Source organism: Puntigrus tetrazona, chromosome 20 (genome assembly GCF_018831695.1).
Source record: "Puntigrus tetrazona isolate hp1 chromosome 20, ASM1883169v1, whole genome shotgun sequence".
NCBI classification, from domain to species: Eukaryota; Metazoa; Chordata; class Actinopteri; order Cypriniformes; family Cyprinidae; genus Puntigrus; species Puntigrus tetrazona.
In genome coordinates, this window is record NC_056718.1 from 15310411 (window position 1) to 15333045 (window position 22635).

Consider the following 22635-nt stretch of genomic DNA (forward strand, 5'->3'; position numbering starts at 1 on the left):
TCAGCAACTAGAATAATAACAAAGTGCAATAAATAGCAATTGCAATGCTACCATTAAAATAATATAATAAGAAATTCCAGTTTTCATAATGAGCTGTTTTGTACATCTAAAAATAAATAACACCTGAAGCCTTGTACATTCAGTTTACAAATAGCTGCAGAGACTCTTACATAAAAAGGTGAATAGCACAGTAGGGTAAACAAGTAAGCTACACACTACAGGTAATTTTCACTCCATCTATGGGTGAGGCTACACATACACACCAGATTTTGGTTCCTCCCATCACTCTGGAACAAATGACCTCATTGCTCTCATTAGTCACTGCGGTAGCCTGTCAGCAGACCTGCTATTTACTTAGCCCGCCATCACTATGGTAATAAAAGCGGCACATGTTTCCCTTCTTTCGGTGGTACTCTAGGCTCATATGTTTAGAGGACAGCAGAAGTCAGTATGGCTGTTCCGTATATGCGCTTACAGCGAGCTTCACACATCTCTGGAGCACTGAAGCTCAGCATGATTCCCAGATCAATGAGCTGCTCAGATTTTCAAGTTTTCCAAAGCCTTCCAGGCGGTTATCCACGCTTTTCTAGCCGCAAACAAAAGACTTTCATACTTCCCCACAACAGCAGTACGGTCATCAGAGCATGATCAGTTATTGACTGACATCACTCTGCCGGCCCCATTAGGATATACTGCGGTCGGCTGAAAGGAACGAGGCATTTCCCAATGTCCCCGGATGACCTTTCAAATCCAGCTGACTCCTTCAGCTTTTGAGGAGAGTGACTCACTTTCTATTACCGGTGTCATTCATCAATAAACTTACTCTGAAATTTTATCTAAATTAATGATAATGTTTGAAACCAACTGAAACCATGCAAAAAGAACATTCCCGTGAAGACTAAGGAGTAACATTTTTATTAGAAATATAGTAAACTATATAGTGACTATAAAGACATAATGTTTGAGCGTCAGATAAAAAAAAAAATTCCAAAACAGTGCAGGCGTTCAGTCAGAGGAGCATCGTATTCTGACAGGAAAGAAAACACAAGGCACGGAAGGACAAAGGATAGAAGTACAGTGTGTTCAAGGATTATACTTTTGTTAACAATTGTTCTGCTGAAGAAAAAACTCAGGTAAAAACTCAATAAAACAATTTTGAAAGTTGTGAGTTGTAAAAATTACACGATGTAGGACCTTTATACGGTGCGTGCCATTGTAAATCCTGCAAGCCTATTACAGCCTTGTTTTCATCCGTGTCAAATTGAGTGAATGCACAGTGAATGGAAATGAGAGTCTGAAAGATGACTGGGTGCAGTTTAGTCCTGTATAAAATGTGAATGAGTATGTTTTTGTTCTGCTTTTGAAATGTGATGTTAGAACGTTAGAAGAGATGTAGGTATGGTTTACGCATTTTTAATGCAAATTACTTCTGATCAAACTCTCTTTTATAATAATCCTGATTCGCATTCTCATCTGTTGCAAGAAATCTTTAGCTCACATAAAAACCAACAATGTACAAGATTATTATTAACTGTGGTCTGCTATTAGAGTCTTTAAACAGAAGGAGATGAATGGTGACCATTGACATTTCTGTATATTTAAAATATAATTTTATTGTCTTAAATGGGCGTGGCCTTTTACACTATCAGAAAACAAGGTACAAAAGCTGTCACTTGAGCGGTTACCTCTTCAGACGGTACACGTTTGTACCTAAAAATCCATATTCGTCCCTTAACGGTAAATATTGCCACATACAACTTACATTTTAGTATCTAAAAGATTCAAAAGTATGGCACAGTTATTGGTTTTGTATCTTTTTTTTTGATTAGTATTTTCTTCTTACTATTAATGGAACAGTAATGAACTATGACAGTCACATGATCTGTATTTTTTTTCCAGAGAAGCCATGTCATATCATGAATACAGGCGCTGTCTGAAACCGAACAGCCCAGCGAGTAAAGCTTTCTACATTAAAGGTACAAATGCGCAGGGTGGCCCTGAGAGGTCTGATCTTGTGATTGGTACGTACCCATCGGCAGATCTGGTCTCTTCGGATCCCCCACCTGCTAAAGGGTCGTTCAGAATACAATACCGAGCGTGGGATAACGGGGGGCTGTCTCCATAGCAACAACCGGTGGACTCTACGACAATGAGAGATGGAGTGAGTACGCGTGAGAGAAACAGAGGCACAGGGAAAGAGGAGATCTATGGTAACTAACTCCTTGCAACCAACTAAAAATAGATCCATCGTATGGCACGTCTCCTACATTCCAATGCTCCTTTTACAATAATTGCATAGCCTTTTATAAAACGACTCATTTGAACATGCTTAATATTCTTTGAAGATAGTAAAGAACAAAAGATTTGTGTGGGCAGTGCATAGTAAAAGCCTCTTCTGTTTTGGTGAAGTGGCACACATGGAGATTTAAGCACAAAACAAAGGCCTTCTCTATGCAGGTACGCGATTGCAGATGCTTTTAGCTACACAAACTCAATTTTGTCTGCTCTTGCGTTCAGAAATGTATCGGACTGCCAAAACAGGTGCTGCATGCTCAACGTTGCCTGGAGTGGTGATACAGTGGACATTAGCATAAACTGTCTTCCTCTGCAGTCTGTTTTACCAAGCTGATCTCGTGAGAAAAAGCGAATGCGTTGAATTCCTTTGATATGATTCAGTATGAAAACTTTTTAAGAAAAAAAATGAGAATGAAGGTCCAGCCAGAAATATAATCAGCAGCGTGGGTTGAACAAAAAATGTATGCATGAAGCAATTCACCAACAAAATAGTTATGACTTTCCATAACAGTGTGATGGTCTGGTCCATGATAAAGAAAACCTAAAGAGAATCTTGCTAATAATAGCACAAAAGTTTTAAGGGAAGTCTATTGCCGCATAAACGTTTGTTATTGCCAGAATATCACATGGTTTCCAGTGCTAAGTTTGTTTGTGCAAAAAAACATTGCATTAAAGCATCCCTGATTATGTCATACCTAATGAAGCTTAGTCCACTGCGACTTCGAAGTAGCTATTATGTTGGGAACTGGCTGCCAGGTTTTTACTAATTTATCCCTTGGGGAGGGTAATTTCATGCCTCATTCATAAAGCATTGCTACATTTATCTAATTGCGTGCCGTTATCGGTATCTCTAACTGAGCAGATAAGCGCTATTACATTTCCTGTTAACATGGGATGTGCAAACAATGACAAAGCTGCACAGTGGTTTTCTTTTCTTTTTTTTTTTCCTAAGCTTTGTTTAATTTGATCTCATCCAGGGTGACATAGTTTAACTGATGTCCCTGTTAGCTCCTGCTGGGATGCTGTAACTACATCGTATGAGTGCAAAACCCATCTTTTTCCATGAGTGGCCATTCAAAAACAAATGTGTATTGTATTTTTTTTTTTATTATTAAAATAAATACACAGCTTTTCAAAAGTTTGGGGTTTGAAAGTATCTTATGCTTACCAAAGCTGCATTTCTTTTCAATCAAAATACAGTAAAAACAGTGATATTGTGAATCATTACTGCAATTTAGAATAAGTTTTTTTTTCTGTCTCAATATATTTTAAAATGTAATTATACCTGTGATATAACAGCCACTGCTTGTATCTGTATACTGTATATATGTAAATATATAATACACTCGCACACTGGGATGCATAATATATTTTTCTACAAACGTTTCATATTTCTACATTAATCTAAATAAATGTTTACTTTTTGCTGTGTTTCATGTTATACCAGTCAGAAGAAAGGAGAGAAAGAAAGAGAGTGAGATGTGTGTAGGAGCAGTTGTTTTACAATCTTAATGTAATTTCTGTCCCGATGAACTGAAGCCCACCTGTTGTGTGGCTCAATGATATGTTGTGGGAGTCTGGATCCATTCTTTCTCACACAACTCTGTGACTGTTGCAAGGATCAACTTAACAGCATTACTGACATTTACAGATGGACACTGTTGTTCGCGTCATTTTGTTTCCTAACAACCACACATCTTTTACCACTCGCAGTATAGGACTATGCAGTCCAGTTTAAAGTGAGGCAAAGACCTTTCCGTTTTTCTTCTAAAAGTGTTATTAGTTTCACTTTAGAATGAAATAATTCTGTTTTAACGTATAAAATCACAATGCTTTAGATTGCTTAGAAGCTTAGGCTTTTTTAATGTTACATTTAGAATTTACGTTGCTCTGCCCAACAACACAACAAAATGAAATAAATACATTTTGTTTTGAATAAATGCTGCGCGAACGTTCTGCTCAGTAAAGAATCATCGCAAAAATACGAAAGATCAAATCCGCTTTCAAAACTAATAATAAAAGTTATTTTGAAATGTAGTGTTTTCTCACGATATTAATGTAAGAAACCAAAATCATATTGTTTGACTGACCACATAAATAATAGTTTGAAAGCAGTTCTAAGCATGTTTTTTACATTCTGTGATCATTTCTAATATTAGGAAAGAGCGAGACAGGTGTTTCATCTCTACATTCAGTTACTGCAGTGCATTAGCTTTTTTTCTTCACAGAGGACTGCAATTATCACCAAGGTTATATTGACCCATTTACTTGAATAGCACTTTCACACATCAAAGGGGTTATCAAGCCAAACATTAACCTGCACTTCAGTCTGATGACCTCAGGAAAACACAGATAAACAGTACACCACAAAATCCAATTTCTGTTTCCATAGAGATGTGCATCTCCAAACTGCATTATTTGTTTGCCACATAAAATGTAACATGCATTAGTTAGAAAAAAAGCTCTATTATTTCATGATTACTCTGCTGGCATGCGGCTGAACTGCAACGATTAATCGCGTTAGTCGGTGAGGGTCAGAACAAAGGACCACCATCTTATTTGTCATCTGTGTTAATTTGAAGTTATGTGGCTTTTAGTCACTTGAATTCACTAGAAATCTCTTGTCAGAATGCTGTGACACCTGCCCACACGCATGAATTATGCACACGCATCTCACCCATTTCCTGTTAACTACAGAACGATTGTGTTTACATGTGTGAAAGTGTGCGTTATTTAAGAGCTGGTCAGACATTTGATTTTTAAAGTACATTTAAATATCATGTGACATCAAAAGGATGGAAGACATTGTAGTAGTGTTTTAGTATGAATGCATTCTATTTACTCCGTTTTAGTTATTGATCTCTGTTTAGTTGTTGCAACGTAACGTCTTTGCGTGTATATATTTGCAGTATATATATTCAGTTTTGAGACCTGAAACTATTTCATGCATCAAGCACTTAATTCTTTTAAAAAAATTCAAGTGAATAAAACTGGAAAATTAAAGGGATGCTCCACATAAAAATGAAAATCCTCAAAATGAAAACAGATTAATTCACGAACAAAGCAAGTGACCACTGTGTTAATGAATGGACCATTGAATAATTGACTAAGCTGATGCTGAACAAAAAATGCAAGAACAAAACACTGTATTTCTGGGAGACTGTAACTTATCTGCTTTGTTTGGAACAATTTTTGCTGAACAGTACTGAACAGTATCAAATAGGAAAATACAAAGATAGGGATGAACAATTTGTTATAGTGCAGAGACAATAATCAAATCGACGATAATTGCTAGAAATGAAGTGCCCTAACTAAGCAGAATAAGAAACAAACAAACTAATATTAGTTTCTATTTTATGCATCAGTCGCTTTTTATACCAAAATGTGATTGTTTATAGCATGACATTCTGGAGAGAGCTGGAGATACTCCACCTAAATATGAACATTCTCTCATTCTCTTCTCTCCTTAAGTGATCTCAAATGTATATGACTTTCTTTATGAAAACATAAACATACATTTTTGGGTTGCTACTGGCTTGCATGCACGGACTCACAGTGATTAATTGTTTTTCTAAAGATCTTTGTGTTTATCTGAAGAAAGTCATACATTTGGATGAGTAAATGATGAGAAAATGTTCCTTTTTTGGGTGGAGCATCGCTTTAAAGGAACGCACGGCGAACTACAGAAGAGCCCAGACGATCTCTCTCTTTCCACAAAGGGGCGGAGTCTAAACGATGTGGCAAAACCATGGTTTGTTCTGAGGAGAATCTGTACACTGTGCATGCTCTGCCAGCTCTCACACTTCATTATTCAACTCTCACGCACACACACACACACACACACACACACACACACACACACACACACACACACACACACTGAGAGCACAGAAAAGCTCTTTGGGCTTTTGAGAGGATGTATTTTTAGAGTGATGAAATCTCATGACCAGACTGAGGCTGCATGTCTCACTAGTTTCTTCGCTCCAGGCACTGTCCTTCCACCATCTCTCACCCGCTCACTCAAGGTTAAGCTTCTTTAAGTGTCCTGTTTTGTTTTATAATAACTCATGTTCAGTGTTCACATAATATGAGTTTGAATGTTATGTATTTGTGTCTAGATGCTCAAAGTAATTATGTGCAATGACTTGGTAAGGGAAAGCTGATATGGAAAAAAATATATAATTTAAAATATTCACGAAACTGTCACTCACTTGTGAGAAATTTGAATAATATAATCATGATAGCTACATTGACCTTTCATAATTATACCCACAAACAGCTGCATACAAACTGGGTTAAATACAATAAAAACACTGTTTATTTCAGTAAAACATCTTGCACTACATGGGTGATGCACGATATAATAAGACAGAAGAATTCAGAACAACCTGAAAACATAGACAATAAATAATGGACAAGGAAAAACTGAAGTTGAGGGCCATAAATACACAGGGAAACAAAACTCCATCCAACTCAAAACAAAATGTAAACTTTTTTAAAACAAATTGTTTAAAAATTTTTTATACATGTTACAAATATGTATGTTTTTTCATATCTTAATCAGGGTAGCTCCATATTTAACAGGATGTTTGACAGGAATGAAAATGATGCTGTGAGAAATCATTCAGTCGACAATGTCTTTCAGCAGACAAAAACTCCATAAAACAGTTTTAAGTTTTTTTTAAGATTTGCAAAAACTTCAGGGCCTTCATACAGTTTGTGCCATTGAAAAGGAAAACTATTCAACATGGTGTCTATGAAGGTCTGTACTATAAAAATGACTAATTCCTGACATCAGGTGATTACTTACGGTGCATTTTGTACCCGTTTCATAATCTACAATGTTTAAATTGATGCATTAACAATGAGCCATATGCAAAATGAAAGGCTGACACCAACATAAAGTGATTTGCACAGCACTCTGCTTTTATTAATTGTGTGCTGTAAGAAACATTTAAGCTGATGCAGCTATCTGCTGAAGTTACAAAGGTATGCAGTTTAAATATATTAGTAAGTGTTAGTGTCGACAGATCTATAGTGGCCCCTGTCAAGTGAAGTTAAAATGCTCTAGTGTGTTTATCGTAGAGGGGTGTTCCTTAACCAGACTGCTGTGTGTGTGTGTGTGTGTGTGTGTGTGTATTTGACGATCACCAGATGATAAGCTGATTGAATTATGGCCAGCATGATGAGAAGTCCCACTTCTGTGGCACTTTAAACACGGAGGAAACGTGCACTGTGTTTGAGCACGCTCAATGAATATTTCATCACCCTGAGAGCTGAGGCACGCTTTGAGGCTGAGTGGTCTACGGACTCCATATGTGGGCTCTCCCTTTCACTCTCTCTAGGACAGAGCAGCCCGTTGGTATTCTGCCAAACCAGAGCTCCATGTGCTATCAGGGTCTGGAGAGAGAAGCCCTTATTGCACCGCTTTTTGCATCACTGCCTGGTGATGTAAAAAAGAAGAAGAAAAAAGAAAATGTCTAAGGATGCTCTTTTGTGTATATGTTTGTGCTTGTGTTGCATCTGATAGAAACCACAAAAAAGTATAAGCCTTGCCTTTGGCTTCCGGCTTAAATGACCGGATACAGGATGTGATAAAGCATTTGTCTGCTGGTGTTATACATTATGCTGGTGATCACAGACTTATATAACACAGTGTAGGCAACAAAAGCATTAGACGGAAGCACCACGGCCAGTCATTTTCTCTTTAAACTATAGAAAGCCCATACTTCTAGAAATCAGTTAAACTGATTGTATACCTTATGATTTAAGATTTGGAGAAATGTGATCAAAACTAAGTAAAAATAGTGATTCCACTAACTGAAGTATTATTCAGGACACAAACACCTTTCAAGCAAGCTACTGTTTCTACAGTGTAGTGGTGCAGCATGCTCAATAGCTGTAGCTTTTTAAAGCCTGAGATTAAGTCTTTTCTGAACAGTTGTTCCTTTTTCATATGAATTGCGATTAATTTTAACTAACTGGTTCACTGAGACAATTCACGTAAATTAATTACTCATTAAAAATCCATTATTGCAAAAAATAAGGTACAAATATGTGGAAGATACGGTATAAATATGTGTATAGATTTGTGGTATAAATATGTGGGAAATATGAAACTATATTTTAAAAAATATATAAATTATTTAATTGAAAAGATTTTAATAATTCAAAGTACATCGGTCCCAAAAGAGGGTTTTTGCAAAGAACCATTTTTGGTACCAAAGAATCTTTTAGAGCAGTTACCAATTTGTTTTATTAGAGGGAGGAACATTTAATCTAATTTTTTTTTTTACTATAAAGAACCTTTTGTGCATTAAACGATATCAGTGATGATGTTCTAGGTTCTTCATGGGACCATAAATGCCGATCATGCCGGTAAAGAACCTTTATTTTTAAGTGTGTACCTTCTCAACACTGGATACACTGAACTCTGTCACATTTTCCCGGGGATTTACAGAAACCCTGCATGCACAGATGTGAGATTCTGCACAAGAACATTCACAGCAGCCATATTTAGCATCAGTGTTAAATACTTTAACAGTTTCTGTAAAATGACAAATGAACCCTGACGGCCAGCAGCATATAGACAGAGCCAGAAATGAGGGTGATAACTTGTGCCCAAGCATTATACATCAAAGCACCTCAGAGATTATGCGGCACACAGCGTTTCCATCTGCTTCCTGCTTTTGGAAGACCCCAGAAATTCAATGGGGCTATGCCATTCTCTTCAATAACATCAGAAACTCAACAGTTTAAAGAGCCATTGCTCTCGAATTGTCATCCTGCTCAGACACAACCGAGCTAAGAGAAGTGAGATCAAATGAATTGAAATGGTGCCAGTGGTGAAAATTAAGACATGCTATTGCCAAAGTTTCTTACAGCGGCAGATGCCACTTCCAAAATTGGTTTATCAAATTGGGTAAAGAATTTTAATTTGCTTCTTTAAGATTCCATTACAGAATGATTTATTATAATTTTAAACAAAATGTAAAATTATTAACATCAATATAATCAGAAGAATAGAAAATAAACAGAGGAGAGAAACAAGCTGCTGTTTTGATAAACTGAAGAAGAAGAAGAGGGGTGACAAGACAATAATCCTCAGAGATGGGATTCCATCAGAGCCTCTGATTCATCTGTGTTGGATCACAGGTTCACAGAAAACTCACGCTCAGGCACATTTGAGACCGTTTCCTACGAAATACCCCATTTCTGTTCATGTCACTCCCGGAACAATCTTTCTGATGCTTGTTTTTTTTAGTTTTTGGATGCTGTAACATTAAACTGCAGTAAGGGTTGAGAGGCAATGTAAATAGAAACTATTGTATGTGGCTGTGATAACAGGTCTGAGTAAGCTTTGTTTCCAGGCAGGTTTTCAGGAGACGAGACAACGCCCTGGGACATTTTTCCTTCTTATTCACTGAAAAAGAAGCCATTACGTAATAGTGCTCGCCTGTGCAGAAAGTGTGAGTCGACAGCCTGACTGATCCAGTTCGCGAGCACGCATGACAGCAGACGGGCTGGGAGGAGGTGGAGGAGAGACGGGAGAGGGTGTGAGCGATGCAATATGCATTTCACTGGAAGGGTTTATCTTGCTCTGAGCACACAATCAGGTTCATTACGTACAGTGTGATGTGTATCTCAATATGCATTGCCTAATATTACAGATTCTAAATACTGACGATGACAAAAGAGTGATTTTTAAAACTTTATCCAATATTTAATATTTTTTAATGCTTAATTTGCAAGAACACCTACTGCAACTTTGTCTAAACATTTATATTTTATATATATATAAAAATGTGTATATGACAAATTTTATATGAATATAAAAATTTCATTATTACATATAGTCATTTACAGAAGTTTTTTTTTTTTTTCAAAGAAACTTCCAAATAAGAAATACAACAAGCGATTCATCTTAGGAGACAAGAATAATTATATATATATATATATATATATATATATATATATATATATATATATATATATATATATATATATATATATATATCCTATATAGGGATATAGGAAACAGATTAAACATGAAATTGTTATATATTATAGTTGTGTTAAAGGTCATAAATAATCCTGATGATTAAATGTTTTTCAGTAGCTGTCAAATAAGAGAAAGGACAGCAAAATGAATAAACATTTACCCTGAAAAGGTCCATTTAGCAGGTCTCATAAATGAGATTTGCTAAAGAATTTGAAAGATATCCAAGAAACATTTTTGTACATCAGTCAGTCAATCAATCAGTAAAATAAAATGAGGTATCACTTTTTCCCCTTTATATCTGCACTATATCAGAATATGGCTCCTCTGATGGCCTTTATGATTTTTAATCAAAACCATATTGTTTTATTTTCTTTTATGTTGCCCCATAATTATGAGAAATAGTATTATTCATATATGACTGTATATGGTACTTACAGTCCCATATACCAACCGTACTGGAAACATCTTTCTTATCTAAGGCTTTTCTAATCAGGGGAACACTTTCCCTCTCCCTCTTTCTCTTCCGCTCCTTATGAATGTTTTACAGCCCTGAGGCCAGAGAGGGAACAGCAGTTCAGAAACTTCACATAAATGCCCACCGCTCATCATCATACGCAGACTCTCACAAATTCTCCACACCTCTCAGGCTCCATGTGAGTGTTAGATAAGTCAAGAAGGCTGGATGTGTGCTGAGAAGGAAGCTCAGTATATTACTACTCTCTATCACTGTAATACCCCCATAACATTTTAAGCCTGATAGAAGGATATAAAGTGGAGCAAGTAGAAGTATAAAGTGGAAGATTTTGAAAGACAGCGCTGTAATGTGGTATAAGATCTGACCAGAAGGTAAATCTGGTCTATTAGCATCTCTGTCACTAAGTGTTCTGTGAATTCAATGAAATATGAGCTGGTTGGAACATCCAGTGAAAGTTGATCTGTAAAAATGTAAAGTATTTATATGTTGCACAACAGAGTTCAGGAATGCAATGTCATGAATCAGAAAAGCTTCATTCAGTGACAAAAAGACCATACACCCTTCCAGTCCTTGGGGCATAACAAAAGAATGGGATTACAGGGCAAGAGCTCATTCCCGGTAACTGATCTGCAGTTTTTCCTGTTTCAGAGCTGGCCATGTGACCTATTGTGGAGTCAGACCGGAGCCGAGTCTGACCTGGAGCTAAAGGTCCACTACTTTCAATTCAGTCCCCATTTTATTCCTTTTGTTGGTTCAGTTTTGGGTGTTTCATTTTAAAAGTCAAATTTGAGTGTTCCTTTTCTTTACTTAGAACGTTTTAGCATGAACACAAAGTAAGTGATAGCACACTTATTTGACTTGGTTTGATTCACTCATCGTATGTATCAATGTTTGCCTTTCTGTAAATTTGTACATTAGTGAAAACATTTATAATGATTGATCTAACTAAAATATTGATTAAATTAATTGAGAGTGGATCTGTCGCCTGTTGGTGTAGCGTTGAAAAATTCTGAACATCCTATACTACCACTTAACATTATTTAAAAGATTAATAGATGCATATGGATATTTGAACATTTAGCAGACACCTTCTTATGAAAGCAATTCATGCACAGCTGGTAAGCAGTTCATTGAAATACAGTTAAATTGAGGTCAGCATCAAATTGTTAAAAAAGCATTGCACAAACATGATTACCGACAGCTCTTCGTGTGAGTGGGACGTTTAGACTTCTACAAACATTAGGACACAAACACAAAGTAAAGGTCTATATAATATATTTACACGGTTGTAAATATATCTAACATTTGCACATCATCAATTTTCCATGTTTAAAAGTCTAAATCCAACCACGCCCGCTGAGTGCACAAGAATCTGGGGGGGCCGTAACCATCGTGATAATCGTGACGTCCTCTCACTTGCTCTAATTGGCGTAAACCCCACGGTCTCAGAGTGGTCCACCTCTAACCCCGCCTTTGTCTAAATATAGTATCGATTATTGGTCAATTTAGCTTGACTGACGTTAGAAAGCGAGCCACATCTAAGACATGATTGGACTTGCGTTGTAATAGCCACGCCCACCTTTTAGGTTCGGTTGAGGTGAAGGCGAATCTTTTTCTCCCTCCAACCCAAAGCGGATATAGCTTTTGCGGAGTAGCTGGTCGGTACCGTTCTTCAAGGTGGGACATTTTTCTTTCCTCTTCTTCCCCGTCGTATGCGCTTCCGTACTTCAGTTATATAACGAATACGATCATTTTTTATCGTACCATTCGGTGCCACGCGTAATTTCGTAAAACGCAAAGTGCAGTTGTTAGCTGTCACAAGCTAACCGAATCATTTGCACGCGCTATCAGGTGAACTACGCTTTATTCAAACCCCGTGCGATAATTAGCTGTACATTTACATTATTTGCCATTTTTAAAACTTACGTACGTGCCTCATGGACAGCTTTGTTGGAAGTGACAGGGAATCGTGGCACTCGTCGTGGTCAGTTAGTAGCAGGTTAGCCGTTGGCTGGTTTATGGACAGTATTAGACTAGACAAGCGTGAGTAACTGAAACAGGAGAAATTTAAGGGTTTATATTTGTTCTAAAAAATATTTTGTGCTTTAAATAATATGTTTAGGACGGTAGCGATCAACGTTGATTGATGTTTGCCTCTAAACAGCTTCACGTGATGTAAGTGCACATCTTAAAATATGTGTTGTATAACAACACTTCTTCCTCGACGAGCAGAAAGCCGGGAAAATATGCTTAAATACCATATTTCTAAATCCAAACGCTGTGCTATGTCCGCTCTGAACATCTTTCAGAATTAAAATTCTTAGTTCTCGCCTCAGCTGATGTCGCGTACTTGCTTCAGTGATATCTGAGGGTTTTTTTTTCTCCTCAGGTGCTCCTGGATCGCTCCATCCTCACTGCTTCGGCCAGCCAGCCTCTTCTCTTCCCCTTTTACACACTGTTTTTCTCTCCCTCCCCTCTTTGCCGGACTCGCCATTTCCCGGAGTTGAAACGATTAAATCATGGATAAGACGGAGCTGATTCAGAAAGCCAAGCTGGCCGAGCAGGCGGAGCGCTATGATGACATGGCCGCGTGCATGAAGCAGGTGACGGAGCAGGGAGCCGAGCTCACCAACGAGGAGAGGAACCTGCTCTCAGTCGCCTACAAGAACGTCGTCGGGGCGCGGAGGTCGGCCTGGAGGGTTATCTCGAGTATTGAACAGAAAACCGAGGGCAACGACAAGAAACTTCAGATGGTGAAGGAGTACAGGGAGAAGGTGGAGGCGGAATTACGCGATATTTGCAACGAAGTGTTGGTAAGGTACCCTATAATAGTATATTCCCTATTCTGACTATGTACTAACTACTGACTTTCTGTACTAGATCTACACTTGCTATACTGCAGTGCCTATATACCAACTGTACTCTGTATTGACTCAATCGGCTGGCTCAATATATCTTGTAATCAATACTCTCTGTCTCACTCTCTCTCTCTCTCTCTGTCTCACTCTCTCTCTCTCTGTCTCACTCTCTCTCTCTGTCTCACTCTCTCTTCTGTCTCACTCTCTCTCTCTCTCTGTCTCTCTCTCTCTCTGTCTCACTCTCTCTCTCTGTCTCACTCTCTCTCTCTCTCTCACTCTCTCTCTCTCTCTCTCTCTCTCTCTCTCTCTCTCTCTCTCTCTAAAAAAAAAAAAAAATATATATATATATATATATATATATATATATATATATATATATATATATATATATATATATATATATATATATAAAATGATACGCATAGGAACAATATTGTTGGAGTAATTTTTCTTCTTTACAGCTGAACCTTGAGAACCAATCAGAATTAGTACTCAAACATTTAATGCGACAGAAATCTAACTACACTGTGCACTTTATGAGCAAAATGTTAAATCGTCTTTTGCTGTAGATGCTAAAATTGTTAACATTAGGTATCACACTTGGTGTACTGTATTCTAGCTGTAGTCTATACTATAGTAGCCTGTACTATCTATACTTGTTTTTTTGCTTCAATACTTAATACTGACTTTATAGGTACTGTAAGCCGGTAAACCTGTACTGATTTTGCTGTGTACTTTTTCAGTGCCATCGCTATAGCATACAGTGCCAGTACTCAGTGCTGTTTTGTACTGACCATGCTCAATACTGATTCTAGTTTATGTTCTGTTTCTGTACTGAAAGTCCTGGCTGACCTCTGTGTGTCAGTAGTACATATGGAGGATTAAAAATGCATATGCATATGTAGCCTTCAAGGTTTACTCATGACGAGGAGCTGGCTGTGATCCATCAGTTAGCAGTGTCAACACTGGCAGTACATTGAAACCAGTGGTTGTGTTCCCCACAACTTCATTGTATCAAGAATAATCATATTTTATCTCAAAATGAGTGCTGTATGGAGCAGTTGCACTTGGAGGGGAAAAACGGCCAAATACAGTGTTCTATATAGCTTGGCACCTCATCACAGTGCTCTTGTTGTAAGAGGCTCTTGTGGAACTACTAGAGGATTGATTCCTCAGAGCAGTTGTGCAGAGAGCAACAACCAAGCCTTCAGCTTCTCACAATCAATATGTATTGCAGGCAGAAGTACAGCATCTTTCTCTCTCCTCCCACAGGCTGTGACAGTGAGGTTCTGTGTCATCACTATTGGATTCCCACTGTCACTCCCCTGGTAGCCCAGTCATCTGTTTGACACGCTTATCAAACCTGTTGAAATTCTGCTGCAGAGAAGACGAGGCTATTCTTGTCATGTGCAGTAAATAAGAGCATTGAATATTGATGGACTGACAGGTAATTTAAGGGGATAGTTCACTCTAAAATGAAAATTCTGTCATTATTCATCGTTAATGTCATTCTGAACCTGTTAGGAAGGAACACGGAGGAAGATATTTTGAAAAGTGTATATAATATATGCAAAATATATATCCTTAATATACAGTCAGTCTCACACATTTAAAAAAAGAAAAACGTAATGGCAGAGTTTTTAATGGTGGTCTTTAAAACGCTTTGTTGTTTTGATTAATTAAAAAAAAACCTAGACCAAAAACAGTATTTGCTGTTTTAAAATAAAATGCTTTGACATACTTAAGAAACATAGGAGAAGATACATAAGGACTTCAAAAGAGAGAAATTCCAGTACAATAATTTGTGTGTATTGTTCATTATATCAGCTGACCAGATCACAAGCTCGGTGTCTGTCTTATTGCAACAGCAGATCAAAAAAAAAAAAGCATCATAACATTTGGTTTTAATTTGATTAAAAGTAGGGCATCATGTAAAATGTACAAGCCACACCGTTATGAGTATTAATTTGTAATGCAATCTATGCTTTAAACTCCAACTAGGCTGCATATTAAAAAGGTTTGTCAGACAAGGAGCTAATAATTCAGCAGCTTCCCCTGTCATGATGGGTTTCACTGATCAGCTGAGAAGTCTTGTGGACCTCCAGCTCACATTACCTGCATAGATCTAGCAAAGGAGCTTTCATGGTTGTCACATTCTGCAGATAGAAAATATTTGTGAGTGGAAACAAGTGACCTCAGTTACTTTCCGTTGTGATGCGTTGCCTCGCAGTTGACTGTTGTATTGTTTTTTTTTTTTTTTTTAAATGGTGCAGTTTTTTTCAGGATTGTGGCAAACTAATCCGTCTGTGTGGAGGGGTATCCTTAACATGAGGGGCCTGTCCTGTAATGGGGAGAATGTGTGCGTGCATGCTGTAGGGTACGTATAATGTTGCACAGGGTGACAGGAAATGGACGTGCACATCATCATGTCAGCTCCTGTTTTCTCTGCATCTCTTTATGCTGAAAGGGGAGGGAGGGCATTTAAAGAGCTGGGTTCCTGTCAGACAAAGAATAGAGAGTGTCTGAAGACAAAAAGGTCAAAGGCTGAAGAAACACAGGGAGGATGTCCATTAGTGTGTTGTTTAAATGGCATGACTCTGTGAAGCCTGTCATTGACTAACAAGCGGTTAAGGTTTGATTGGTTAGTATGTTGTAATTTGCCACTGATACACCAAGTGACTGCAAATGAATCTTTCTCCAGTGATAGTCATTCAAAATTACCTATGTTAGTGTTGACTAAAGCAAACTTTAAATTTATAAGTAATATTTATTTCAAAAATAAAGCTTTTGTTTGTGTGTGAGAGAATGTGGATCAGGAATTGGTCAAACAACCGAAAAGACCAAATAAATTATGCCAAACAATGACATGATGGAATTAAATATAGGGCTGAGAACACTACAATAATTACAAGCACGGACTGTTTAGCGCTGCATCTCATGTCCCTGAAGAGAAGAGAAAGAGTGGCTGTTGCTGGTTACTGTGTGATGACTGATATCGTGAAATGACGAATGATTAGTAAATATAACCTGCAGGAGCTTGTGGTGTATCTGCTTGTTAGTCCATATTGCGCTAAAACAATATGCTTCTTAGTTAATTTTTTTTTAAAAAATGCATGAAAACCTTACTAAGATCTATAATATTTTTTCCTGTTTTGAAAGAATTGTCATCTGCTTAGCAAAGCTGCATTTATTTGTATACAGTAAAAAATGCATGCCTGATTCAAGGAGGTCCAACAAATACTATTTTTCAAATATTATTTTGCTAACGTAGTAATTTTAAGTTAAATTGTGCACTGCTGGTGTAGTATATGTATTATTTTTTTTCCTTAAAGCTAGATGAAACACATTTTGATTAATTATATGGGGAAAAATGTGATAAACTTCAGTCTTCAGTTTCATTTTGTTCAGCTTCGGCTAAGAATTATTAATTCCGTGCATCCCTAAAAAAAAAAAAATTTTTTTCCGAAAGTAAAATATTTAGACAATAGTATAGAAATGATGCTGAAATCAGTTGATCTGAAAGATGTTTAAAACAGAGGAACTGTTTAATCTTAGTGTAGGAACTGTAGGAATCAGTGTGTTTTATGGCATAGTTGCTAAAACTTTGCTGGTTTAAGCACTACAATTTACAAGCACGTGACCCTTCACCATTTTGCCCTTGAAAACACTTAACCTCAGGAAATGACTACCTAATTGTTTGTTTCCATTTCTGTACATTGTTTACTCTTATTCCACTTTGTACCGTCATGTGCAGATTACTGGATGTCACAGAGGAAAGAGATCCTTGGCTTCATGGACGTTAGAGCTAAGTTTATTTTCTTGTGAAACTGATGAATTTGTAAAGTTGGGTTAAATGTCATGCTTGCTTTTCTGACATTTAGCATTTAAACGTTAGTTGCTGTTAACAGCAGGCAGCGAACACTGATGTTTAAACAACTTTCATTAGGAGATTGAAAATGACAGTGCATTAGTTTCTCGTTTTATCCTTCCTAATGTTACATAAAGCTTTTTTGGGTCCCTGTAGGACTTTCCCTTTGATGCTGGAATGAACTGATGGCTTCATGGCACGATATATGAATATGGTAGTCTGCATAAAACATACTGCTGTTTTCTTTCTTCATGCTTTTATTTAGCAAGGATACAGTGAATTGTCCAAGAGCCAGTAAAGACCTTTTATAATGTTTTAATTCTATGTCAAATAAATGCTGTGAGCTTTGGTATGCGATTTCTAGGATTCTCTGATGAATACGGTTTAATTTTTTAAAAAATTGTCATAAAATAGGAAACATGAACTACGATTCTCTTAACACTAGATTCAGGATGCAGTTGCCGTTTCTAAGTGTTTTTGGTTTACGTGAGATTGTCTGCATCTTCTGTTCCCAAGGTGACCTTTATTCCATCTGTGTTCAGTTACTCAGTTTATATCAGATACTTAACATGCTTTTATAAAAATTTGGAAGAAATCCAGAAAGCATTATGGTTTCTTCAATATAAATGTAATGTTTCATTTTTATTGCCTCAATGGTGGCAGTGGCTTTTATGTTCTGACACGCGTTGTGTGTGTGTGTGTGTTAAAGTGCTTGTGCTGTTAAATCAGGCATTAGGAAGCACATGTGATGTGGCTGTGCAGTCGCAGGGTCATGTGGGGCCAGAGTATCATGACTGCCCTCTTTAGATTAACTGCGCTGATGTCATTTTTCATGTCTTGGTCTTTTCTCTTTTTTGTTTCCTCATTCCTGCTCTCTTTTTTTTTTTTTTTTTTTTTTTTTTTTAACATTTGTTTTTCCTTTGAAAGTGGGGAAATGTACATGGTTGGCACAGCAGATCTAAAATAACAGGCTGAGCGTTGAAAAAGCCAGGCTGTCACACAGGAAGTCTGCACCGTTCTCTTTTTATTTGTTTGCATGGTTTGTCTAACAGCCCTACTGAACCACCAACGCCCAGAATGTGGTGAACTGGGGAAGATGCTGAGTATCAGTTGCGTAGTAACCTCAAACTGCTTTGGAGGAGAACTTTTTTTGTTCTTGTTATAAAATGCGAGAAACGTTGTGCTTGGTTTTTCAGTTCATATTTCATGTTTGTAATAATACTTCAGCCGTTTCAATTAATTGCTTCTGTTGTAGTAGATTTGTTTAGGGTAGAGCGTCTATCCTTACACTTCCTCTCTCTCTCCCCACCCTTAGGGACTGCTGGGCAAATATTTGATCAAGAACTCAACAAATGCTGAGAGCAAAGTCTTCTATTTAAAGATGAAGGGTGACTACTACAGATATCTTGCAGAGGTTGCCTCAGGAGATGACAGGAAGGGTAAGTGTTATTTCTGTTGTGAATAAAAGAGCTGGATATGCATGTTTCTCGTAGTTTAGCACAAATGTTTCCATCTCGGATTTCTGTTGCGCAACTTTGGGCCATGTTTGGGAGACCTCGTTTGCTGCATCTTGTGCTTTGCTCTGGGCCAAATTGGGTCTTTGGACTTCAAGTTCAGGATGAATGAGTCTGGGTTCTGTGCCGAGTTTTTAAGTGCCCTAGGGTGTTTGCTGCACCTTTTTTGAGTCAGCTGCTTGTCCTTCTGGAAGACAGTCTTCTGGGGCCTTTATTTCCCTTCTGGCAGGCAGAACAGGAGCAGTCATGGAAAACCAGATAGAATATACCTCATGATACATGTTCGTGCATCTAATGCTGCAGGATATTTTACCATCTTGACCTTAAGGGTTTACGTGGTCTTGATTTGAAAATGAGTGCCTGTTATGCTTTTAAATATTGTATTAAGGCATGATGTGATTGACAGTTCTTATTTTCTTGTTTATTATATTCATGTTGTACAGCCATGTATATGCGCATTGAACTGACATCATATTTTCAAATTTATTACAACCAGGTGTGTGTGTGTGTTTATAAATATTTTACATGGTAATGTTTTTTTTTTAAATATTATCTTGGTTAAAGAGGAACTTGGAGTCCAGTAAAAGGATTAAGAGGGCCGCATTCCTAGAGCTTTGTTTTAAGACAAAAAAAACATTGCTAGACTCGTTGCTCGTTGTTTTACGGATCACTAATGTAATATCGTATCACTTGTTTTGTTTTTTTTGTTTTTTTTGTCACTACAGAAACGATAACCAACTCTCAAGGCGCCTACCAGGATGCTTTTGACATCAGTAAGAAGGAGATGCAGCCCACACACCCCATCCGTCTCGGACTGGCTCTCAATTTCTCTGTCTTTTACTACGAGATCCTCAACTCTCCTGAGCAGGCTTGTGCTCTGGCCAAACAAGTAGGTGTTTAGATGACAACACCACTCTGTTGCTATTAACTTAGTAGTTTAATTACTGCACACATTTCTGACACTGTGTGTGTCTCACGATCCATCCAGAAATGAAAATCATGTCATTCCATACCCATAAGATTTTTCAAATTGTTCCAAACATTTATTAATCTTGGGTACTTTATATAAAATTAATTATAAAAGTAATTTATAAACCGCTTTTTTAAAATTCTTTTGCACTTTAACCAGTTAATTTCTTTATTGTATGTAAATGTTAATATATTTTTGTTTTAAGAAAAAAGGTACCGAATTTGTAATACTGTTGCAATAATACATTATGTGCAATTAATCGCAACTGATACTGCCTACTGAACACAGAAGGTATTTTGAAGATAGTTTAATTTGATAGTAGGAAAAAAATAGTATGGAAGTCACTGTGGAGCAGCATCTAGTGAACAAATTATGGTATACTATGAACTAGTGAGCAAATTATGGTATAAGATAAAACATTACAGATTGGACAAAGATTGTTTTTGTGTAAACTATTCCTTTAATGTTAAAACAAAACACAGAAAAATCACTCACTATTGGCTAATAGCTTTAATATGGTTGCTTTAAGAGGAATCAATTTATATAGTGTTTTATTTTTATTTCTTCATTCATTTTTTTATGTCCTAATGCATGCATCTAAAAGCATGTATTTGTAATGTATCTTTGTTTTTGTTTTTTTTTTTAAAACAAAAGGAAAAAAAAAGGCTTTGGCTTAATTATCTGCCATTCTTTTTAATATCGTTATCTAGACTTTTTTTTTTTTCATAATAGGAACATTAGTTTGGCTGTTATGCTCAAACAACTTGGAAAAATGTCATGTCATATAAAATATGACAGAATCATAATGAAATTATGAATCATGATATTTCTAAAAAATCTTGAGATTTCCCCATATCACCCACTCCTAATATGAGGGTGAATAAATGACAGAATTTTACAGGTGTTTCTCAAAACAGTAACAGAGGGTTGGGGCTCATTATATCATTGTTTTAGGTGTTGGTAGTAGAGGACTTCAGCTTTAAATAGACTTTTAGCTCAGTACAGGGACATTCCAACGGATGGAAATATGGGAATTTTACCTACCTTTCTTGATTTTTAGCTTTTCCTCAAGCTTTGAATTTTATCAGACACGTGGTTCACATACCAGGGGCTTGGCTTGTGTGGTTCTTCACATACTTCAACTTATTGTGGCCTTGTGCTTGCAGGCCTTTGACGAAGCCATCGCAGAGCTGGATACACTGAATGAAGATTCGTACAAAGACAGCACACTCATCATGCAGCTGCTTAGAGACAACCTCACAGTGAGTTACAAAGGAGGTCGTGCTGACCTACAGAAAAGTCTCTGAGACTACGCAGTGTGTTTTTGATAAGTCATAATGAGAATTCAAAATGTAAATGTTCAGTATTCAAGCGCAGCTTTTTGTTTCGTTTGTGTTTTTAATTAGTTATGGACCTCTGACAACGCTGCAGATGAGGGTGAAGGAGGAGACGGAGGAGAGAACTAAACACCCACATCAGTCCACAAATGAAAGAAAAAGAATCCTGGAAAAAGACGACTTTTTACACTTCTTCATTCCTTATTGTTTCACTTATGATTATTCTAGCCATGTAAGCCCATGATCATTACCAATGAGCTGTGAGTGTGGAATTCCAATCAGTCATTTTTTTTTTTTTTTCCTCCTCCGTTTTCCACCACCTGGCTTGTGGTTGTAATGAAAGTAAATATTAAGTTAAAGTAACATTTCCACTCCTCGGTTTCGTGTTTTTGTCCTTTGGCCTTCTATATGTGCAGTGTCTGCTGTAGAAAAGTATTAGCCTCACATAAAATCAATTGTCCTTTAATTGTGACAAAGCGACTAGTGTGTATATTCTGGTGAACTGAAACATTGGAAGTGTCGGTCACAAAATGCAAAACGTTTTGCCTCAAGCATGGCTAGTTCCTGTCCTGCTATATCACCTTCCATTATATGTCTCTCTAGGGAGATCAGCGTTACACTTGAATGAGATAAATGTCTTGTTGACCGTCATAGTGTTGGCTTAAAATGGGCCTGTGCTTTAGTATTGGAAGGCTGCTGTCTGATGTATCAAGTCAGCTAGCTTTGCTCAGCCAAGTATGCACTTTTCATAGACCATTTAAATCATATCTTCATCATGAAGGTCACAAACACTCCTGCCTGGTTATGGTTTTCACTATAATGTGTTACCTTGCGATGGCTTGTGATGATATAAAGAGAAAAAAAAATGGAAAAAAAATTTAAAATATCATGCATGCCCATTTTTCAATATACACTGGAATGGGAACCAATACTGCATACTTGTTCCACAGTTTGGTTAAGTACTTTTCATTGCAGGTTTATGCACATGTTGAGAGGATGTTTGATTTGTCAAGTGATGTCAATAGTTATTTGGACCACTTGTGTTTTTGCTAATCATTGACTGTAGTCCCCCCAAAAGCCTTGTGAAAATGTACAAGCCCTACATAACAGCTATGTAACAAGAATTAAAATGACCATTTTATAAACCATACAGTTTTGTCTTGAAATGTGTCCGTCATGGTGACTTTTTGTGAGTTAATGTAATTCAACGGGGTTTTTATTTGCGTTGCTTACATAAATGTGACGTTTAATTCTGTCCCTTAATTTATTATAACCATCTTTGGTGGCCATTAATACTTTAGTCACTTCTATAAAGC

General features: G+C 37.1%; 1 protein-coding gene across 1 annotated transcript; it reads left to right on the forward strand.

The window, feature by feature from the left end:
• The first annotated feature begins 12302 nt into the window (after nucleotides 1-12302).
• On the forward strand, nucleotides 12303-22467 carry ywhaqa (tyrosine 3-monooxygenase/tryptophan 5-monooxygenase activation protein, theta polypeptide a). The gene is made up of 6 exons (XM_043219481.1): nucleotides 12303-12449; nucleotides 13162-13585; nucleotides 18814-18937; nucleotides 19738-19901; nucleotides 21149-21244; nucleotides 21389-22467. The coding sequence occupies exons 2-6, from the start codon at nucleotides 13292-13294 to the stop codon at nucleotides 21446-21448; spliced, it is 738 nt and encodes a 245-aa protein (XP_043075416.1). The 5' UTR covers nucleotides 12303-12449; nucleotides 13162-13291; the 3' UTR covers nucleotides 21449-22467.
• Nucleotides 22468-22635: the final 168 nt, after the last annotated feature.

What these genes read in the sequence shown, in the direction of transcription:
- ywhaqa (XM_043219481.1), top strand. Translation starts at nt 13,292, where the DNA reads ATGGATAAGACGGAGCTGATTCAGAAAGCCAAGCTGGCCGAGCAGGCG. An exon ending in ATATTTGCAACGAAGTGTTG is followed by an intron (nt 13,586 to 18,813) that starts GTAAGGTACCCT and finishes CCCCACCCTTAG; the next exon opens with GGACTGCTGGGCAAATATTT. An exon ending in TGCTTAGAGACAACCTCACA is followed by an intron (nt 21,245 to 21,388) that starts GTGAGTTACAAA and finishes GTTTTTAATTAG; the next exon opens with TTATGGACCTCTGACAACGC.